The 20,813-nt window shown below is 46.4% G+C and overlaps 1 protein-coding gene across 5 annotated transcripts in view; it reads left to right on the top strand.

Moving 5' to 3' along the window:
* Window positions 1–20,813, top strand: part of LOC132331866 (calcium-activated potassium channel subunit beta-2) — a 135,456-nt gene that overhangs the window by 99,726 nt on the left and 14,917 nt on the right. For 4 of the 5 annotated variants that reach the window (XM_059855744.1, XM_059855742.1, XM_059855745.1 and 1 more), the window contains one exon: window positions 18,164–18,274. The exons of the other annotated variant lie outside the window; for it this stretch is intronic. In XM_059855744.1, coding sequence (XP_059711727.1) covers window positions 18,164–18,274 — 111 coding nt within the window. The remainder of the gene's footprint in view (window positions 1–18,163; window positions 18,275–20,813) is intronic. 5 annotated transcript variants of the gene reach the window in all.

Below are 20,813 nucleotides of genomic sequence, written 5' to 3'. Positions count from 1 at the left end.
AGGTAGAAAATCTACTTCCTTTAGCATGGGATTGAAGTAATTTTGTAACATCTGGAATAGCTTGCTGTATTAGTACATGCAGTACAGAAGCTTTCAAGTTCAAAGCAACTTTCTCAGTTTATTGCTTCAGAACGTGCAGCCCAGAAGCTACTGATCTATTTGGAGAGATAAGCACCCTGCAGAGTTATCAGAATCAATGCAAACACTCAGGCAAAGATTCAATGCAAATAATAAATAAGGTACAGACTTAGGAAATAGAAAAGTAAGACTTAAAACTAATTGAAATGCTGACCCAGAGAATAGCTCTTTATGTGCATTTCTTCAAATGCTATTCCAAGAAAGGGAAAAAGAATGCAAAAAGTGGTAGAAGAGATAAGAAGCATCTAGAGCAAAGGAGATGGACAAGGGCTAGGAAGTGGTGAAGGCAACACTGGACTTTTTTTTCAATTATTTTTAATATATAGGAACTTAAAATGACTTTGTACAAAACAAGGTCTAATTTTGTACCCATATACTTTTTTGAGGTCAAGAGAAGTTTTGTCATGAAGCCTGTTTCTGTTTTGCTGAGCCATTTTCATCTGCTGTGGTTGTCTCTGAATCTGCCAGGAATGAGGATAGGATGGGATGGGATGGGATGGGATGGGATGGGATACCAATCTTTGAAGTACATATCAGCCATTTCATCAGTTCAGGATTCCTGCTGATGACTGTGTGGTAGGGTCTGGGCCATGCTTATCCTGAAATCTTGAAATTATTTAAATTTTTCAAGGCCTTATGAATTCCAGGAGCTCCAACTAAACTGTGCTGGGTACAGCAGTAAAGAAAGGCCATCTTCAGCCCTAAATAACTCACAACATGCTCTAGCTTCACATCAGATGTGGCCCAGACAAAAATACACAGGCCAATACACAGGTTCAGACAAAGTGTTGCCTCACCCAGTTCAGTGCATTACATCTTACCCTACAAAGTAAATCCCAAGCTGCTTTGCTTGCTTTTGAATGAGGAATGGCAACAGTGTGGTCACAACAGGAAGGTCACAAGACCCATCTTTTCATCTCATCCACTTTAGTGTTAAGAGTCTGCAAAATCTACAATAATTACTAATAATTATAATATAATACTAGTAAAAAATAGTTTAGGCTGGGAAAGCTGAGTCCTTCAGGAGAAGTTGATCAGGTTTTTCCAGAAACAGTTAAACTATTCCTTAAACCAAGAAATAGGCTCCACTGCTGTCCCAGTGCAGTAGAACAGACAAACACCCTGTGCACTGCTGCTGAGAACATCGGATGGGAACCAGCCCTGGCTCAGCCCAGGCTGGCCCACCCCAGCCACCAAGTGCCTGCTCTCCCTGTGGGCAGCCTGAGCACCCCAGGAACGTGAGCAAGCAGGAGTCTGGCACCAGGTTGAACTCTCCTTGGTACAACCACGTGGACACAGGGAAAGCCAAGCAGCTGCCATCTCTGTGGAGGGGACAGGGCAGGCACTCTGCTGGTACAAACTGGCAGAGGTGCCCTGATGGACACTGACCCTGGGCAGTAACAGCCAAGAGAACAAATCCCTGTGATGGTGAGACAGAACAGAGCAGGGAGTGGCAGCAAACACCAGGCAAATGGAAAAAACAGGGAGATCAGGAGTGACCTCAAGTTACCATGCACAATATGTAAAAGAAACGGGGAAAATTACACTCTCTTTGACAGAGAACATAATTAAATTGTGGAGCTTCTTGGCAAAAGACCCAGTGAAAGCAACAACAGGAGATGACTTGGGACAAAGACCAGCTCTGAAATCTGCCAAGCACAGATACCAGGAGGGTCTGAGGGATCCCACAGGCTGCTCACAGCCCTCCTCACAGCTTGGTGCAGGTCCATCCACACCTGCTGCTCCTCACACCCATCCCCAAGCACCCAGAAGCAGGTGCTCAGCACTGAATGTGCTGGACCTGGGCTTTCACCCAGCTCCAGGTGGAAGGAGCCGAGGGCAGGCGACAGGCTGATGCAATTCAGCTCCACTGAAATCACACCAGACAGTCCTGGAGCATGGGAAACACCACTGAGTTTCATACATGGTCCAAAGGACACTTAGGGAAAGAAAGACAGAGAGAGGGTCAAAATTCAAAAACCATTTTGATTAAAAAAAAAAAACCAAGGCATTGTCAAAATATCAATCAGAAGCCAAGATTTGGCAAGATCTGCTCTTGTTTAACCTTCAGCATGAGATCAGGTCTCAATCTTTCTATTCTTGGTAACAGCTGATGAACGCAGCGAAACAAGGTATTAATAAACATCTGCCCAGATCTTAGATTAATATGGGGAAGAATTAATGGAGGTCTTAGCACATTCATATTTTCTAATTATGGCAGATGACTTTATTTATAGAAATAATAGAGAGAATGGAAATTGTCTCTGACACCATGTCAATATACGTAACCAAATCCAATCATTTAATTGCATTACATTTGGCCATGGAGTCACATCAATAAAGGGCCCTCCTTAGAGCAGTTCAGTGGTCACTACATACTTTATGTTAGAAAGCTATTAGGATTAACTCTATTTTCAATGAATCATGAGGAAGACAAGTCCTCTTGGACATACCTATTCCTGTCTCTCTTTGCTTTGGGGGCAAAGCGGGAGGGGAAGGCCACGGCCCCTTGTGCAGCTGTCTGATTTTCATGCTCATTTCTGGACACACTTTGTTTCCAGTCCCCAGAGCATCCAAAATCAGGGAACAGCACCCAAACTCAGCTCTGTTTCAGATGTCACTGGCCATGGCTAAGCCAGCTCCTGCAGCAGCTCTGGTTCATGCAGTGCCCCCCTCTCTACTACAATAAAGAATCACCAGTGTTTCTGTGGGAACAATAGCACACTACACCACTGAGATAAATAAAGCATAATGGTAAACCTTGATATGTTTACACCTCCTAAGAGAGGGGAGAGAGGCCTATAAAACTCCCACTGAAGGAGCCAGGGCTGTTCAGTTCATTTGCAGCTTGAGAGGTAAACCCTACAGCCTGTTTGTATTGGGACGTGCTGGCGCTGGTCTTAGAGAGCTGTTGGGGTTTAAGAAGGTTTTGGACTGAGTGTGGCTGTTTCTTGAGGGTTTAAAGTACATTTCATAATGTTCAATTTAGACAGGCAGCCAGGGAAATTTGGATCTTTTGTCCCAGGAGCAGGGAAAAGTAAAACAAGGCTACAATTATGGGGCCAGGTGGTTTGTCACGCCCAAAGCATTGCTAGTAATTTTGCTCCTTACACATTGAAGGAGATCTGGAGTGATGCTGAAAAGCTGAGAAAGTCCTCTAGTTCTCTCCTGTTCTTCCAAAATGTGTTTCTTAATCAGGTCTGGTCTTCTGAAGCTATCAGTCTGAATTAATGAAAACAGAGCAAGGGAATGGTATAATTTCTATTAATTATAGAGGCAGGTTTGTGCAATAAACAGAATTCATATCCCTACAGTGCTGCTTAAGTACCTATAATTCAGCTGCCCTGCTCACAAGTGCAGCATCTTCTTCACGTTGTTTTACAAATTGGCAAACCTGGAGCCAGCAGCTGTGTGCAGGGGGATGACATTTAGTTTAACTGCAGGGAATCTGATCTGCTGAGATCCACGGGTGGTCTTCCAAGTGCTGCTTTTTGCTGGGACTGAGCTGCATCTCCCAAATTAAGTGCTCCTAGATCAGCTTAATGTTTTCCATAGAAGTGAAAATACAGACAGGGAATAGTATCAGTTACTTATTGCAAGTGCTGATGCTCTTCCAAGTTCTGTCAAGGTAACACTTGGGGGATGCCCTTTCAAAGATGAGCAGAAAGAGGGGTCAGGGCATTGCTGGAGCCAGCCTGACCTTCCAGCTCAGCCAGTTGGTTTGCATTTACAGCAGGGACATGGAATAGGAACCCACACATGGATATCTTTGCTCAGTGACCCACACCCCACAGGAATTTATTCTGTGCATCCAAATCTGCAGAACAGAAGGGGATGTGCTGTCTCCTAGTCAGCCCTTCCTCTCCACTGCCACTGTTGGGGTCCTCTGGGGGGACTGGCAGCAGCAATGGGCTGGATGGGCATCCTCTGTCACATCAAACCTGGGACAACAGATCCTCAGGAGGACCTGGCTGCTGAAACCACTGCTGCTCCAGCTGTGGAGAAGCAAGTGAGAGCTTTGGAAGTGGTGATAGACAAAAAAAGCAAAGCTCCTGGGAGCATAAAGGAAAGCTGGAAAGGTGCAGAGCAATAGCCATTTTTGTTCCACTCCTGCTTTCTACTTTCCAGATTAAACAAACTTTGCTTTCCTCTGCACTGAGAGGAAGCAAATTGCTGCTTCCCAGTCAGCAAATGTGTTTGACAGCAGAACTCCTGCTGCAAGCCCAGAACTCTGCACCAGCAAACTGGTCTGACTGGGGAGCACTCTGGCAAATGAAACACTCCAGCAGCAACGTTTTCCAGCCCTTTTAATGTGCCAGTAGCAGACCATTTGGGGTGAAAACGTGTTTTGATAGCAAATGACTCCACCATGCTGCATTAAAAAAAACAAACCAAACAACAAAAAGGCACTTCTCTGAGCTGTAGTGCAAAAGGTTGATTTTTTTTAATCGACTACTCACAGGGCTGCTGGTGTTACATTTTAAGCATCTGACTCAGGCAGTCAAGTGGAAAGGTGATAAAATCCTTGACTTTGATTGAATTTCCATTGTGGCAAAATGTAAAAATAAATACAAACACTATGAAGAAATAAAAAAAGCTACTATTGGACAAAATGTTCCACATCATTTTTTTAAATCTGTACAGATACTGAAAAAAAAAAATCTCTTTTCTGCCTCACATGAGGGTCAAAAATCAGCTTTCAAGCATTCCTTCAACAGGCATTATGTTTAAATACTGAACTGCCTGCCTGTTTAAGGAGTGTATTTCTTCAATTACATCCAACATTAGTGCAGCTGTTAGGATTTCCCAAAGGACCACGGCAAACTGAAGAAAAGCCTTTGTTGTGGTGCTGACAGGCTCTGGCATTGCTCTGGCCCTTTGCTTGCTTCTGCATTCAGCTGCTGACCTCACAGGTGTAAATAAGAAGAAAATCAAGTAGCCAGTCTCTTCTGAGTACATATCAAAGAGCACTGAAATGATGGACTTCATTAAGCTTGTACAGAAGCTTGAAAAGAAGAATTTTAAAAAAGCAGCTCTAGTGTAAGGAAGAGAAGCAAGCATGGGTGAAAGTTAAAATACAATAAAAATGCAGTTGCTGATAATATTTACTCTTACTGAATTACCACTATGAAATCAATAAGGGATAAAAGCCCTCTGAACACATTTGGAGGGAGACTACCAGCTTTTATTTACTTACTACACTGTATTAGAGAGAAAGGCACGCACTTCACAACAGGAACAGCTCAAGGCATGAGCAGGGCATCAGCTGACACCTTCACAAGTTACCCTACAGGTATGACTGCTTAAATGATTCAAACAATTTGAAGAATTTAATTACCAGCTTTTAGGAGCAGGTAGTATCCTGAGAATATCTCCATGTGAAAACCAATTTTGGTTATACTTCCCTTAGCAGCCTCCTCAGTCACAAGCTCTGCTGTAAAGCACCTTTAGAATGGAAATGGTCTTCAGGATTTCAAGGTCAATGGGACCACACAGCTTTTCTGCATTTTGATTCAAATGTAATCCACATGATTACTGGGGCTCAGAGATTCTTAGAAGAGATGGAGGCAGGAAGAACGTCGATAGAAACATCAATCTGGCTGAAAATTCACATGTAATTGTTAAACTGTCCTACAGAGCAGAGAATAGACATAGCACACATGTTGTGATTTTCAGCATCTATTTCTTTGTTTCATTAATGGCAGTATCAAATGATTAGTAAAAGCCTTTTGCTGTTTGGGAGAAGGTGGGTGGAGGCTGGCCAAGGGATGGACACCTTAGAGACAAAAACCAGGGAAGGTGAGATGGTGCAGGCTGTACCTGTGGCAATTATTTGAACAACTCCCATCTGTGTGGCACTGGAGGACGGGGCAAGCTGCTGCTCTGGGCAGGTCTCCTGTGTGTCTCAGTGCACATTTTAGCAGACAGAATCTGGTTTTAATCTGCCCTGTGACACTTGGTGTGTTGGGACAGTGATTTCTGCCTTGGTGCTGATGGCTCCTGCCATTCAGTGACTGCTGGGTGCCAGTGGCCAGCATCAGCAGCACAGCCCATGGCAAAGCCAGCAGTGTGTGGGGTCATTGACCCCAGGGGGTGACACAGGGCTCTCCAGCCTGGGAGTGGCCTAGGACAGAGGTGGGATGTTCCTCTGGCTGTGACTCCCTGGTGGTGAGGAATGTTGAGGCTGCAGCACAAGAACCACGTCCCATTTTGGGAGATCCTTTGCACTCTGGGTGCTGGACCCAACAGACAAACAAACTTCCCTGAGCCTGGGAAAGGGGCTGGTGCACAGAGGTGCTGGAGAAACAGGGGAGCCTTTCCCTGAAGGAAGGTACATGTGTGGACCTCACACATCCACACACAAGGACATGTGGCCTGTCCTGGACACTGCCCCTGAGTAAAGCTGTAGGAGGTGGGTAGGAAGAAACACTCTCCTCCCTGAGCTGCCCATGCACAGCCTTGAGGTGCTCCCCAGCAGCAGTGGGGACCAGGATGGTGCTGAAATAGTGGGATTTGGAGAGTTTGGAGACCTGGATGGGGACCTTTCATGGATCTGCAGCCTGCCCTGGTCAGCACAGCCAGAGATGCTGTCAGGTGAACCCACTTGTGGAGAAGAAGTTGTTCAGTGCCAGACCTCTCTCTGACTCTCCCTGAAAGTCAATTCTCTCTGGGTATCTTGCACTGGAACTCCAGTACTGAGACAGATATCTTCCCAGGAGCTATTACAAAATAACTTCCCACAAATGGCCCAGCAACCCAAAATCTATCCCTGCATTCTGACAATTTCAGTGTGTTGCCAGCTCACAGCTTTGCTGCCACCAATTCCTTAAGGCAGTTTTGCCCAGCACTGTTGAAAAGGAAAACACTCACTGTGCCCCGGGGGAAATGAAGCATGGAAGTCCCGTTATCACTGACAGAAGTTTTGTCTCTAATCCCCCATCTGCTCTTCTGAATGCTAACCTACAGTGCTGGCACATCAACTTCAATGATAAATAAGGATTCCAAGCAGGAAGCGACAAAATATTAGTCAGATAGGATGGTGGTATCTGCAAAACTGTGGTGTGGACGCCCATGTTCCACAGAAGAGAAATTACAGGACAAAATAATGTTGCTACATTACACTAATCAAGAGAAAATGCTGTCACAGAATAGGACAAAGTAATGGTCAAAACCAGATTTATGTATTATTTTACCTTTAAGACATATAGGATCCTGCATAGTTCCTCCTCCCTGTTCTCATTGCTATTTGTGTTTAGCAGCTGAGTAAAATAGCACAAGAGGCAAGAAATCTGTGAGGAGAGTAATAATGTGATGTATAGTGTTAACTTGCTTGTTTTGGAAATATCCATTTATCTTGGTTAAATAGAAACTTGGCCCAAGTACTAAGGCGAGTAATCATGATTAGGGAGAGAAAAAGACATTCAGCTCCTTGGAAACTCAATGCTTTTAAACAGTAATAGCACTGCAGTGACACTGTTTGAAGCTGGATGCTTGTAGTAATTAATATAGATTATTGTCATGTGAGGAATGGAAGCATCTGTGACTGCTCCTACCATTGCTTTCACTTCCAGACCAGCTATAAGACCAAAAATACAGGAGGTTTTGGTTCCATGGACGTGGCCCTTTCCCTGTTTAGCATGCTCCACTGCCCTCAGAGAGCAGCAGAGATTTTGTTCTCATTTTTGGTTCAAAACTGCGTTGAAGGCATATGCACATTCATCTGTCTTAGAAAGACTTTGCTTTTGTTCTTTCTCACTATCTTTTTTCCTGACTCTAAAGGAAAAATTGTTTTATGCTAAAAATGATACTACAAGGACACCTCTGTAGAGATTCATAACTCCTGAGCTGTTGTTTACCAAAGAGGCTGAATCTGCATCTCTATCACTCGGCCTACCAGGCACTGAACTCCTCTGCAGAGCAGGTGCTCTAGAGTTCACTCTGATTTTTGACCTCGTGGCAGGGGCAGCACTGGGCTAAGCCCAGTCATCAGCCTCATCTCAGCAGTCAATCAACTCCTCAGCTCACCAGATTTCCCATCCACCCCACACCAACTGCCTTGTGCATTTCACTACTGCCTTGCTGCAGCATGCTGCTGCTCCTGCTCTCTCCTGTGCATCACTACTCTCTCTTGGGCTGTGATCCCTGTCTTTCTAACACTCTGCCTTCATGTGACCCACTCAGTTTCTAACTTTCTCCCTTGCCTTGCTCATCAGGCTGGATTTGATTGTGTCCTAACCACAGATGTCTCCCCTAGAAAGGCTTCCTTCTTCTGGCACTGGAAATGGTTCTCTGGGGCGTGTGGCTGCCCGGGAGGAATTAGGGTTTTGCATTGTTCTTCCAATCAGCCAGCTGGCTTCTGTCCCTAAAATGTGGCTTGGACATCCTTACCATCACCCCACAGACTATCACACAAGATACCTGGTCATATATGAGCAGATGTCCCCAGCTGGTAAGCATTAGCTGTGTTTAGAGGTCATTAGAAATATGATTTCCACATTATGCCCAAGAGCTGTTCTATTTTGCTATGAATAGTAGAACTACTCAATGGAGAGAGCTCCCCTCCATTGAATTATTATCTTAATATTGAGCTCATTGTTAAAACAACAGCTCCTCACCACCAATCAGCAAAAAGCAATCAGGCAAAGCAAACAGGGATCTCCAGAGGACAAGGGTGTGAGTTCAAAGGTCCACAGAGTTGTAGCCATATTGCACAGAACTTCGACTCAAGAGCCTACAGGCAGCTGCACCTACAGAATTACATTTTAAAAAATAAGGACATAAAAATTTAAAATTATGTGAAAACTATGTGAAATGTGTGCAGGGAAAAAAAAATATGTCTGGAGCTTTTCTACAGCACTTGGGCACAAAATTTTGTTTTGTGAATCTGAGCAATTTATCATATTCAACTAAGAGGGCTACAGATGGTGAAGTTTGTGTTCTGAAAGGATGACAAGCCACTGCAGAGTGCTTATGATGTCAATTTTACCCTTTTGTAATAAGACAAAGAGGAAAGATGCTCATGAGAGCCAAGCTGGGTGTTTGTTTTTACCAGAGAGTTGCTTATTTCACAGCTCCATGACTCAGTATCAGTCATATTGGATATTCCAGCTGCCTTTCTCCATCAAGCCCTTTCCTTAGCTTCAAGGGAGACAAGAACTTTCTACCCAGGGTCTGCCAGAACCAGGTTTCTAAGCTGATGTGTCAGGACTATTCACAACCTCCCTTTAGACATTCCCCTGCATTCAGAGGTCCCCCAGCAGGTCCAAGAGACCACATGTGGTGGAACACCACTGCCAGTCAGATGGAGATACACACCCCAGCTCCTCCTGTTCCTCCAACCCAGCAGTCTCTGACATTTAGAGCTCAATTATCTGTTCCTTGCATATGTCAGCAGATTTAATACAACATTTTTTCACTGACAGATGGAGAAATTAAACCAGCATCACACAGCTAAGTAACTTCCTTGAATTTCCAGGTCACACCGGCAGGACTGATCCAGCACTCCCTGTCCTCTTCCCTGGTCAATTTTTTGAATCAGATCTTATAGGAACTTGCCTGCACAAACACAGTGCAAAAGTGGTTGTCTGCAATGGTGAAGGAGCTTCCCCCCAAAACCCAAAGCAGAGAGCCAACCTGCTTGCTGGGTGAGCAGTGCAGGCTGGAGCTCTTGTCTGGGCCAGGGGTGACGCCAGGGAAGAGCTGTTGTAAATGATGTCTTTGCTCTGCTCTGAGTCTCTGTGTCACCCCTGCACCTTTGCAGGTGTCTCTGGGCAGTGGTCTTTAGTAAGATGTGACAGGAGGAGCTGCAGCAGTGCCTTTGTGCTGGAGCTCACTGCCCATCCCTCAGCAGCACACGGGTCTGGCCAGCTCTGCTCTGCTAGATCATAAAAATTACAAGACTAACAGCAGACTGCTGTATTTTACCACAGAAAATAAAGTCAAACAGCTAAAACTGGGGAGGGGAGGAGGGAAAGGGGAGCACAGAAGACAGACCAAAGGCAGCAGAAGAGTTGTATTTATTTTCTAATCCTATCTCTTTTAGTGTCTGTGATGAGCGCTGTAACTAAAGGAATCTAACTGAATTAGAATTTCAATATGTCCTGAGCAGATTGGAGCTGTTTCCATTCATGAGCAGCACGTCCCAGCTGTAATTGCCTGCTTGCTTATCCACATAGCTCTTTACAGCTAATCCAAATGCAGACTCAAAAATAAATAGTGCCAGAGTATTCACTTCCCGCTGGGCAGTGGTTTGAGCCCTCCTCTGCCTTTGCTTTGTTCTGGCTGCTGCTCTCCATGGCACAGGGACTGACTCAAAGGAGATAAAGGATGATTGACCTGCTCAAGGAATTAGGTGCCAGAAAAGCCACTCCTGCCCTATCTGCCCTGCCTGTTCATGCTCTTCCTCTGGTGCTGCTTTGCATCTGTTTATCTTTCTCTGCCCTCACCTCCCTCCCCAGCCACATCACTCATGCAGTATGCTCCTCCTCTGTGGTTTCCCTAAAAGCTGCTGGTGTCCTCTGTGTCCCCAGCAGCCATCACCCTTCCTCCCCTGTGCTCCTTCCCTCAAACACACCGTCAGTATTTTAGTGCTGAAGTGAAACTCTCTCCAGGGACATTTAAAAGCCATGTCCTTCTCAGATCAGCTTCTCTGGAGGGGTATAAAGCTGAGGCACAGTTGCACAGAGCTGGAAGGGGTGTCCCCATGGATGGGAATTGGCACAACCACAAAGCAAGGCTCTGCCTTTGCTCTCTGGCACAGGCATCTGTACGTGTTCTGGCTCTTCTCCCTCCTCACTGGGTGGAAGGTGGTTATCCACCATTTCTTAGGCTGTTTTTTCAACTACAATCACCAGAGTGTTCCTGGGAACCTTTGGCCAGGTTTCAGCAGCCTCTGTGCCTCTCTTCATCACCTCTGAAACAGCACTGCCAACACTCTGTTGTTTCACACTTTGGGGTGTAAATCCCAGGTCCCTCAAATGGCAGCAGTGAAAGGACATAGGAGTCAAGTCTGAAGACAGGTCACTTCAACATAGTCAGAGGCATTCAGCTCCCACTGTGCAACAAAATACTCTTAAAAATATATTTATTAGTATCCAAAACAGCATCCTTTAAGATCTGGTGAAGTAGGTACCCATAAAAACTCAGCTGGGGAGAAGGTCATTCCCTTCTGATGACCATCAAAGAGACTGACCTCAGCATGGAGCAGTGTGCCTCCACTCCATCTCCTTTCTCTCACCCCATCTCCATTTTCCACTGGGTTTATCAGGGCATAGCCATGAGCCACAGAGCCTCTTCACTGCCACCCACATGCTCTTACCTGGCCCAGCTCTTGTGGTGCAGTGCAGCACCCAAGGTGATCTATCCCTCTGCAATTGCAGAGGGCTGTGTTAAGATTTAAAGGAGAGCACCGAGTGAGGTAGTAGAGGTAGTGCAGCACTTTCACTGCCTTCCTCCCTCCACCCAGGATCCTTCTCCATCAGTGCAATACTGCCTGGTCTTTGGCAGAGCAGATCTCACTATAAAACTCTCTTGGCTCATCTGGAGAGAAGCAAATTGCAGGGAGATGACCCCACACTTGCCACTGCTACACCCCCTCCCAGAGCCAGCCCCATCTGACAGGCAGATTGTGCCTTTCTCTGAAGCCAGGGAGCAGCTGAGATGATGAATATAGTGCTTGTCCAATGTGTCACTTGCTGCGTAAATCCAAATTCAGCACGGAAAGCTAAAAATGTTTGCAGAATCCTGACAGGCAAAGTGGACAATTATGTTCAGCTGTTCCTCACAAACGTTGATCCTCATGACTGCAACGTGCCAAGAGAGGCATTGCCTCGTGCTTGGATTGCAAACTCACCAGCACCAAAACTTGAGGGTGGGAACAAGGGCTGGCTCCTCACCTCATGCTCTGCCACCTGGGGATGGTCTCCAAGTGCCAGGCACAGTGGTGGCACCAGCACCTCTCTTGCACAGATGAGGAAACTGAGGCCATAATGCCAGACTGCCCCAAGGCAACCAAAAGGTCACCAAAGAAGAGAAGTTGTGAGTCTGTTGCTTGCTGTAGGCCCCTCCTTTCTGGCTGACCTGGGACACAGGAATTTCTTCAAATTTGCTGGTTCAGTCAGCTAAATCAGAATAATTGAGACTAACAGAGTGTGGCCAAGGTGAGTGAAACAAGTTGTCACTGGGATAGTAATGTACAGGAAGAGGAACTTGGAAAACAAATAAGGAAAGAAAATGGGAGAAGGAAGTTAAAGGTAAAAGTCATGAAGAATAAAGGCTATAAAGTCTACAGACACGCTGGGTGGACTAGGAAGGAAGCTGTTGGGAAAGTGGAAGCTAGGGATGAGGGGCATAATTAAATGGCAAGGTTTAAAAGCTTTTTCAAAACAAAGATAGCACTGGAGGGAAAAACATCACAAGATGAAAACCTGAAAGATTCAGAGGTTGCATTGGAATATTTAATTTTGAAGTGTAGACATATTGTTATGTAGCAGGGAGATACAGATACCTCAGCCTTTCTGAATACTTCTTTTTCTCCTGTATATACTGGAAAGAGGGAACAATTGTCAAGGATGACTTTAAGTATAAAGAAATATTGCAACATACCCAAATGTCACTGTGCTCCACACACAGCTCATCTGCACCTCTGTGTGATGGCTTCAGCTGTCCCTGGCAGCCCCACTCTCCTCCTTTGGACATGGAATGTCCTAGACATGCCTGTGACATGGGAATCCAGCAGGACCACTCTGTGTCCAGGATGTCTCCCTCATTACATTCAGAATCTGGATGGAGAGCTCAGCTCTGAGCTCTGGGGAGATTTTGGAGCAGGGTCAGAAATAGAGGTGAATCATTAATGAAGCATCATTAACCATCAGCCTTCCCATACTCCTGTCAGTAGATGAGCACAGCTGCCCACTGTCCATTTCCCCCTTGCCCAGACTGAAGGTCACCTGCTGGTTGGATCAAGCTCTTAGTGCAGCTGGGGCTCCTGAGAGGCTGCAGCAATTTGTGTCACTCTGCCCTGCCCCTGCCCGTCAGCTGTGGAGCAGCAAAGTTCCCTCACAGGGGCACAAATTCACCCTTTGGTGTTGCTCTTGCTGCTCCTCCATTCAGAGCTGCTGCTGCCAGAGCATTAATTGTTCCCTAAGTGGTGACTGTCTTCTGCTAATGCAGATGCATTTCTTTTGTGAGTTAGCTTAATTGTGGTCTTGGTGTGTGCTTTCTGTCATGTTTTGGATGCAAACAAGGGTCCTTGGTCCAGTTCTTTTATTCTTTTGAGACCAGGACTGGAAACCTGCCCTGGATCATCTCCTGAATCAGACAGGAGCATCTTAACTCAGTAGTTACTTCCACCACTCTGCCTGGGAAACTCTTCCATGCTCTAAGGCACCTGAAAGCCAGACTACCCTCCAGTCAGGCTACACTTTACATTAAAAATTTACCAGGCTGTTTTATTTGTTCTCCCACCCTTCATCACACACCACTTTCCCTGTTTTCTGGCTCATCAAATCCATAAGAGAACATTCTATCACCAGACAGAGGCATGGGTAAGACCTGTATGGACACAAAGTCTAATTGCTGATATTCAGTAAATTCACCTCAAAGTTAACAACTGTCTTCTTGCAGGTTGCCTTTGATGCCTGGCTTCAGTCTTTTCCTTTTCTCATGGGACCACTCAAAAAAGGGTCTATCCAGGCATGAGAGAGACCAAATACTTCCCATCACTCACCAGCCACTGACCCATCTGCCCAAGAACTGGCACTGGCTGCTGGGGGTGGCAAGGGGAGAGGATAACATGTGGGCTAGCAGGAAAACTTTGGGGTTTCCAGAGAACTCCCTTGGGATTTGAATGAATCTTCTGGCTGGGAAATACTGGGATAAAGCACCCAGCAGCTGTCAGCATGGACAGTGGGGGATGTGGGTGTATTCACAGAGCTGAGGTGGTCAGTGATTGAATCTTTGGGTGAATGTTTAGCTTTGGTTGCCTTTTGATGAATCAGGGTGTCTTTTATGAGGTGAAATTAATGCAAGTGCTTCTCTTTTTACAGTGGCCACACTGCCCAGGAAATGAAATGTCATAAGGGGAAAAAAGCTCATTAGTTTGGTGCTGTAAATGGTTCTCCAAGGTCTCAGAAACCCTGTGATTAACATAAACATAGGCAGAGGCAATTATGAGCAAACACACATATAAAACCCAGCTTGCCAGCTAAAACCATGGTCTGCAACATCTCTCTTTGCCTGTTCACAGCTCTGGTGACCTAGAGGTGAGGGACTTTTCATACCAATCGTGACCCAAACTGTAGAGAGAGGAAGGAGAGGGGCCAACCCAGGGTGAAGGTAAGGACAGCAGAGGGACAACAGAGTAATAAAGGATATGTAATATAGTCCCCAAGGTAACAGCTAAGGGATTTTGTGATTTACCCTCAGAACTACACTCTCTCTTGGAGAAATCTGAAGCAAATGCTACCCTGTTGTGTTTACTTCACAATGAAATCCTCAATCAGGTGGTTGCTGTTGTGTGGACATGTCGATAGTCCATAGGACAGGGCAGAATAGTTCTAATTTTCTAAGAGCTGTCTCAAGCATTCACCTTGCAATGGCTGAAAAAGTGGACATCTTGTCAGGTTTTCTAGTGAGTTCCATGAAATCCACCAGCAGGTAATGCTCAAGAAGAGGATGAGAACAAGAGAAGAGGGGAGGAGTGGGACAGCATCACAGACTGTGTTTGTACCAGACTGTGCACTCTTTACTCTGCATTTCTGCCCTCAGCCTTGAGCTCTTTACTCAGAATAGACCCAGATATGAAGAATGAGGTGTGTTTAGTAAAAAGCAAAGCTTGGCCCCTTTGCCTGTCACTGTGGCAACCATGTCAAGAGACAACTGCATTGATGCCACATGGTGTAAATAGTGAAGGAGACAGAGGTGTGCAGGCAAGGTCAGGCAGGAAGGCCAGAGTCCCACCCTGCACCCTGACTAGCAAAAGTCACCTCAACTACAGCAATTTTTGGATAACCTGCCCTATAGGAGTATTCCCCACAGAGTCCTGGCAGTCTAAAAAGCAGCTTGAAGCATCTCTTCTCCACTGTTTTTAAGGTATTTTGGTGACTTTTGGTGCTCTGTCTGTTCAAGCAACAACACAATCCACTCTGAATGCAAGGCTGATATCCTGCAGTAACGAGTTGCCCAGGCTGATTACTTGTTGCATGATAAAAATAAGTTGCCAGCAGCTGACTCTGAGAAACCATGGGGGATAAAAACCTAGAAAAAGTAATGTTATTTGTTTTCCCAGAAAAAAGAGAGGGGGCAGTGAAGAAACATGATTCACAGAGACTTACCCAGCAGGGGAGAAAGGCATGGAAGTTTACCTGACCTGGTGGGGCAGAGCATGATCATGTAGGATGACTCTTTGGAGGGTATGAATCCTCCAAAGGCCTTCAAAGAAGGGTCCTGGGGAGTTTGTATGGTTGCTGGTTCACAAAAGGTTTTTACCTAATGTCTAACCCCTGCCTAAGGGAACCATGGGCCTAGGTCACTTATTCGACCTCTGGAGTAGTGTTATGATGTCATCAGTGCTACAATTTTACACAAAATTAGGTGTGCAATTGTGTGTTAAATAGTGGAAGTTAGCTCGGAGTGCTCAACTAACGAAGCAGGCAGCATTAAAGCTGTCACATATGGACTGCTCCAGGGCACTGGCACTAAAGGGAGCCTGAAATCACTCCCACTTCACTGGGAAGGGAAGCATCCCTCTTCCTTCTCTGGCATCCCCTCAGTGGGACAGACCCCCTCACCCAGCTCCCAGCCCAGAAATTTGCTCTGGAGCTCACAGATCTGGTTCCCTGCCCAGGGAGTCCTGCCCAGGTGTCCCTGTCGGCTCTGACAGGTGGCAGAAGCTGCTGATGACCTCTAATGAGTGCCCAAGTTTAGCTTAATTAAGAAAAGGCTCTCTAATAGCATTCACCACCATCTCCTGATGGCTCTGGGACCACTCAGGCCATGGCAGCACAACCAGGCTTTCCTGTAGTGCGTGGCATCCTAAAGAGTGCAACGGAATAATTTTAGTGAAACATAATTTTATTTTCCATCACTAAGGGACTCAGCCTGGGACAGGCTCAGTCCAGCATGCAGTGTGGCCCCTGGGGAGTTGGTCTGACCCCTCCTGCAAGGCCTGGAGCAGAAATGACAGCTTGGTGGTCACTGTGGTGCTGCCTGAGGTAGTGTGGGTGAAATCTCATCCAGCAGTGTGAGGATTTGGCTCAGGGTTTTACAAGAGAAATTTCTGACCAATATCACTATCAAAACACTCAGTTGTTGGCTGTATTAATTAGATCCCAACAGATGCTACTTCACCTTCTAAACTATAGTTATTTCAGGGAGGCAGTGCCTGGTCCTGTTGTTCATTCCCCAATATTTAACTACAGTGATTGTATGGAAATACCAGAATTGTTCTTGGCATTCAGACTGCACTGATCACCACAAAATCAGGGAAAGCACTGGGGGAGATCCCCCTCCCCCCTCCTTCTGTACCACCTTCTTGTCCAATTTGCTGTTCACCAAAGCAGCCAAAAGCTCCATCAAATATTGCCACCTCTTATTTTAAGCAAGGTCCTTGTCTGCAAGTCCCAGTCCCGAGGCAGCATCTGAGCAGGGCAGCAGGGTCCCAGCAGGGAGGGGATGACAGGAACACCAGTTTGGCAGGGCAGCAGGGTCCCAGCAGGGAGGGGGTGACAGGAACACCAGTTTGGCAGGGCAGCAGGGTCCCAGCAGGGAGGGGGTGACAGGAACACCAGTTTGGCAGGGCAGCAGGGTCCCAGCAGGGAGGGGGTGACAGGAACACCAGTTTGGCCAGTTTGCCCAGCCAGCTGCCCCACCAGGTGTGAATTGGGCCTGGGGCTGTGTCATGGCCCCTGTGGTGGGGGGCTCTGGGCTGACTCCAGCTGGAAAGCCCAGTCCCTCAGCACCCATCAGCCTGTCTGCACACAGATGGATTTTGGCTCCTGTCCATGTCAGTTTTCCCCTGCAGCCACCTCTACAGAATTTAAGTATTCTCCTGGTTCACCACTATGCAAATATTGAAATTAGCCCTTTGCATGATTATGGAGACAGTGACATTAGAGACTCTCTCAGATGATGTGCCTTCTCTGCTGACTGCATCAGCCATCAGGTTTATTTTTCAGTGAGCTAAAGAATGGCCCCCAGTGTATGAAAACTTCACAATGAACTATTTGGTATCTGGAATTTTTTTTCCTTAAGCTTGTATCTGAATGCATTAAAACCACAAAATGTTGTGCTGTGAAAGAATGCAAAATGCAGCCTTTATAGGAATGGCCCAGTTCTCAGAGACCAAGATTTTTAACTGAGCCTCACAAAAACCAGAAGAAATTAAGAGGAGCTACAAGGGGAGCCATGGCCCCACTAGCAGATCCAATGTGGCCTGAGACCCTCAGAGAAGGCAACAGATCTCATGCCCTGAAGTGAAACAAGGAAGTCCTTGGGCAAGGTTCTAACTGGCCTTGGGATGGTAATTTCTCCATGGGAAAAGATATCTTTGTCATATCAGTTACACTTTCACAAAATGCTGCATTTGCACCTCATACTTCTGCCCCATTCAGAGACCTTCCCTGAGAGCCTCACCTTGCAGAACAACCAAAACCCTGTAATGAGTGTGGATATGCTTAAACAATAGCCATTTTGTCCCTGAAAAATGCTGCCACAAGAACATTGGACACAGCTATTACCTTTTCTTGTACTACTGATGATTTCTTGCCCATGGTATGAGTCCTTTGCAGTGTGGAGCAGAGCTAAGCCTGATCAGCCAGCCTCACCTTTTGCCAGTGGGGCTATTGGGGTTTATTCTCCATTCCAACACACTGGTCTCTCATCCCCTTTATTTTACATCTCACCTCAAGTTAACAAATGTCCATCCTCAGAGCACAGGGGGCATGGCCACAGGGGACCTGGCACACTGGATATGATGTGCTCTGCCATGTGGGATGGGCAGTGACAAAAATTATCCCTCTTCCCCCAGGTCCTTCCATCGTCCCACTGCAGCGAGCAGAGCCAACACTGGGCAGCCCTCTAAAATGTTTATTTGGACCAGTGGCCGGGGATCTACATCTTACAGACATGATGAGAAAAGGTAAAGGCACCTGTGCTGATTGTCTGCTCTGGGTTTGCATATCTGTGAGCGTGGCCCGTGGTGGCACTGGGGAGCAGGAGGGATGCAGAGGGTGCCCACCCTGTGCCCCACAGCCCCAGCTCTGCTCCACCAGGCACAGGAGCAGCCCAGGAGTGCCAGGGTTACTGTGCCAAGCCAAAGCAGAGCCCAGGGGCAATGCCAGAGCCTTGGCCAAAGCCTTCCTTGTTCCCAGACACCAGCAGCATGCCGTGGCATCTCTGACTCAGGTTTAAAAGCACGCTTATCCCAGCCACAGCTGTGCAGCCCCAACCCCTGTGAAGCCCTCATGCTTTTTGCAGGTGTCCTGCCTGCAGCCAGCAGCCACACTGTCCCCCAGGCAGGTCACTGCCCCACACAGCTGTTGCACACCTAATGATGCATCCAGCTGCCAGAGATGATTTCTGGTTGTGCAGGTGCACGTGTGAGGATGAGCCTGTGTGCAATACACTGCACAGTAGCTGGGGGTTGTTTAGCTGCTTGAAAGAGAGCTGGTGGCTCACCAGCCCACTCGAGTGGTGTTGCTGGAGGGAACAGGCTGAAAGAGACAGAGGAATAAATGAGCGACTGGATCTCCCAGGGGAGCAGGGAAATGTGCCAAAGAGAAGGAAAGGGAAGGAGAGGTTTGAAGTCCACAGACAAAGGCAGTGCTCAGTTGGGAATAAAAAAGTTTTAAATATCAATGATGAAATAACAATTGTCAGTAATGCTCAGACTCATCCTTCCAAAATCCCTCTCCTTTGTAGTAAGATTTGCTGGGCAGCTTCTCTTGTCACAGCAAGGACACATTTGCCTTTCTTTTCTTTCCTTTGCCCCTTTCCACCTCTCCTTCAGTTCCTCTTGCAGTAACTATTAAACGCAATCACAAAAAATCACACTCCAGTGAAACAAAACCAGCTATCAATGTATCTACAGTGCCAATTAGCAAAACACTCTTCAGTAATTCTAATGAAACATTACTGTTGGCATCTGCTTGGGAATCTGCACTCCTGACTCCAGGCAGCAGAGCTGCCCTCAGCACCCTGAGGTTCTTTGGAGAATTGGCCCAGCCTCTGAAGGTTTCTGCAAAGGTTGCATAGGCATTCAGCTCTTTGGATGATCGGATCCCAAACAGATATTTTGATGACAAGAAGGCCAGCTTTTCAGCATGAACTTTCGTTGGAGCTAAATGCCTCCTGTACTTCTGCCAGTCTCTTCTTTAATTGAATTTTCCCCAGGCTATGTCCTTCTGCATTAGAACACTGTCACGGTCCAGGGGTAGACACTTGGAGGAGATATCTGCCTACACTTTGGGCTGGCTGGAAGCCCCTGATTAGCACAGCCTTTGACTCTCACCATGCCCTGAAGCTAGGCTTCTTACCTGGGGCTGAGGGCTCACCAGAGTCTGGTCAGTACAAGTCCAGGCAGAGCTGATCCCTGCCTGCCTGCAGAAACAGGGAATAGGGAGCAGTATCTCTGTGCCTGCACACCAGCCATGGCAAAGTCAGATATCTTCTCAAGCCTTTGGGGGGGTTTATTTCCCAAGAGGTTCTCTAGAGCTCTACAGAAGGATTTCTTTGTGCTTAGTGAGTGATTAATAAAATGCAGGAGGGAAAGGGAGGAAAAGAAGGTGGAAATAAGAGAGTGCTGATGGCAGCCTGAGGACTGCAGAGGAGAGGTGTGAATGCAGAGCAAGTGCTGTCAGTGGGAGAAACTCATCCTCCAGTGTCTGGCAGTGATTTTAACACATGTAAGGTCACCAGTGCCATCATTATATCAAACAGGTGGTCCCTTTCAGAGAAATGATTCACCTTAAATGACCCTTTCCCAAGAATTTTGATCTTTAGACTTCAGACAGGAAGATTTTCATATGAATCAGCAAAGTTGTCACCCAACATGTGCTGCAACCACAGACTTTTGAGGGGTGGCACCATAATATTAACTGTGCTGCAATGAGCCACTTGCTCTAAAGGAATCAACTATCTCTGAGACATCTCTTTTTGCAGGATCAGCCCCAGAATATCTGTATTTCGTTGCTGTTTTAGCCATTGATGATTCCTCAGCTGCCACATTTTATGCTTTGGAAAACTAGTCAAGCCCTCATTCTTTCTCAGTTGTCAAAGAGGCTCACCACACCACTGCAGCCATTGGAAAAACAAAGCAATGGTTTGGTTTAGTTTACTTTTGTCCATCCTGGTGATGAAGAGGGAAGGAACTGAGTGAACAAATCTGTTAATATCTAAGGAATCCACCTACGACCATCACTGAGCCTGTTCTGAGGGCTCCAGAGAGATTTCCTGTTGCCATAGGTCTACTAGCCAAACCTGGTTCAGTCAAATATACCTGTAAATAAAAATGTAAACAAGGTGGCTTCTGAGCAGAAAAATCCCTGAACACAGGGAATTCTGCAGGTAAGACACAGGAATAGTTTCTGACCATTGCATTCAAGGATTTCTGATATCAGTAAACACCTCACCATGAGGTAATTTGAATGACATCTGCATAACAACAGTGATATCAGAGA

The sequence above is a fragment of the Haemorhous mexicanus genome, chromosome 10 (assembly GCF_027477595.1).
Source record: "Haemorhous mexicanus isolate bHaeMex1 chromosome 10, bHaeMex1.pri, whole genome shotgun sequence".
NCBI lineage: Eukaryota > Metazoa > Chordata > Aves > Passeriformes > Fringillidae > Haemorhous > Haemorhous mexicanus.
The sequence above is the reverse complement of the archived record's forward strand: the minus strand, read 5'-3'. Positions and strand labels throughout refer to the sequence as shown.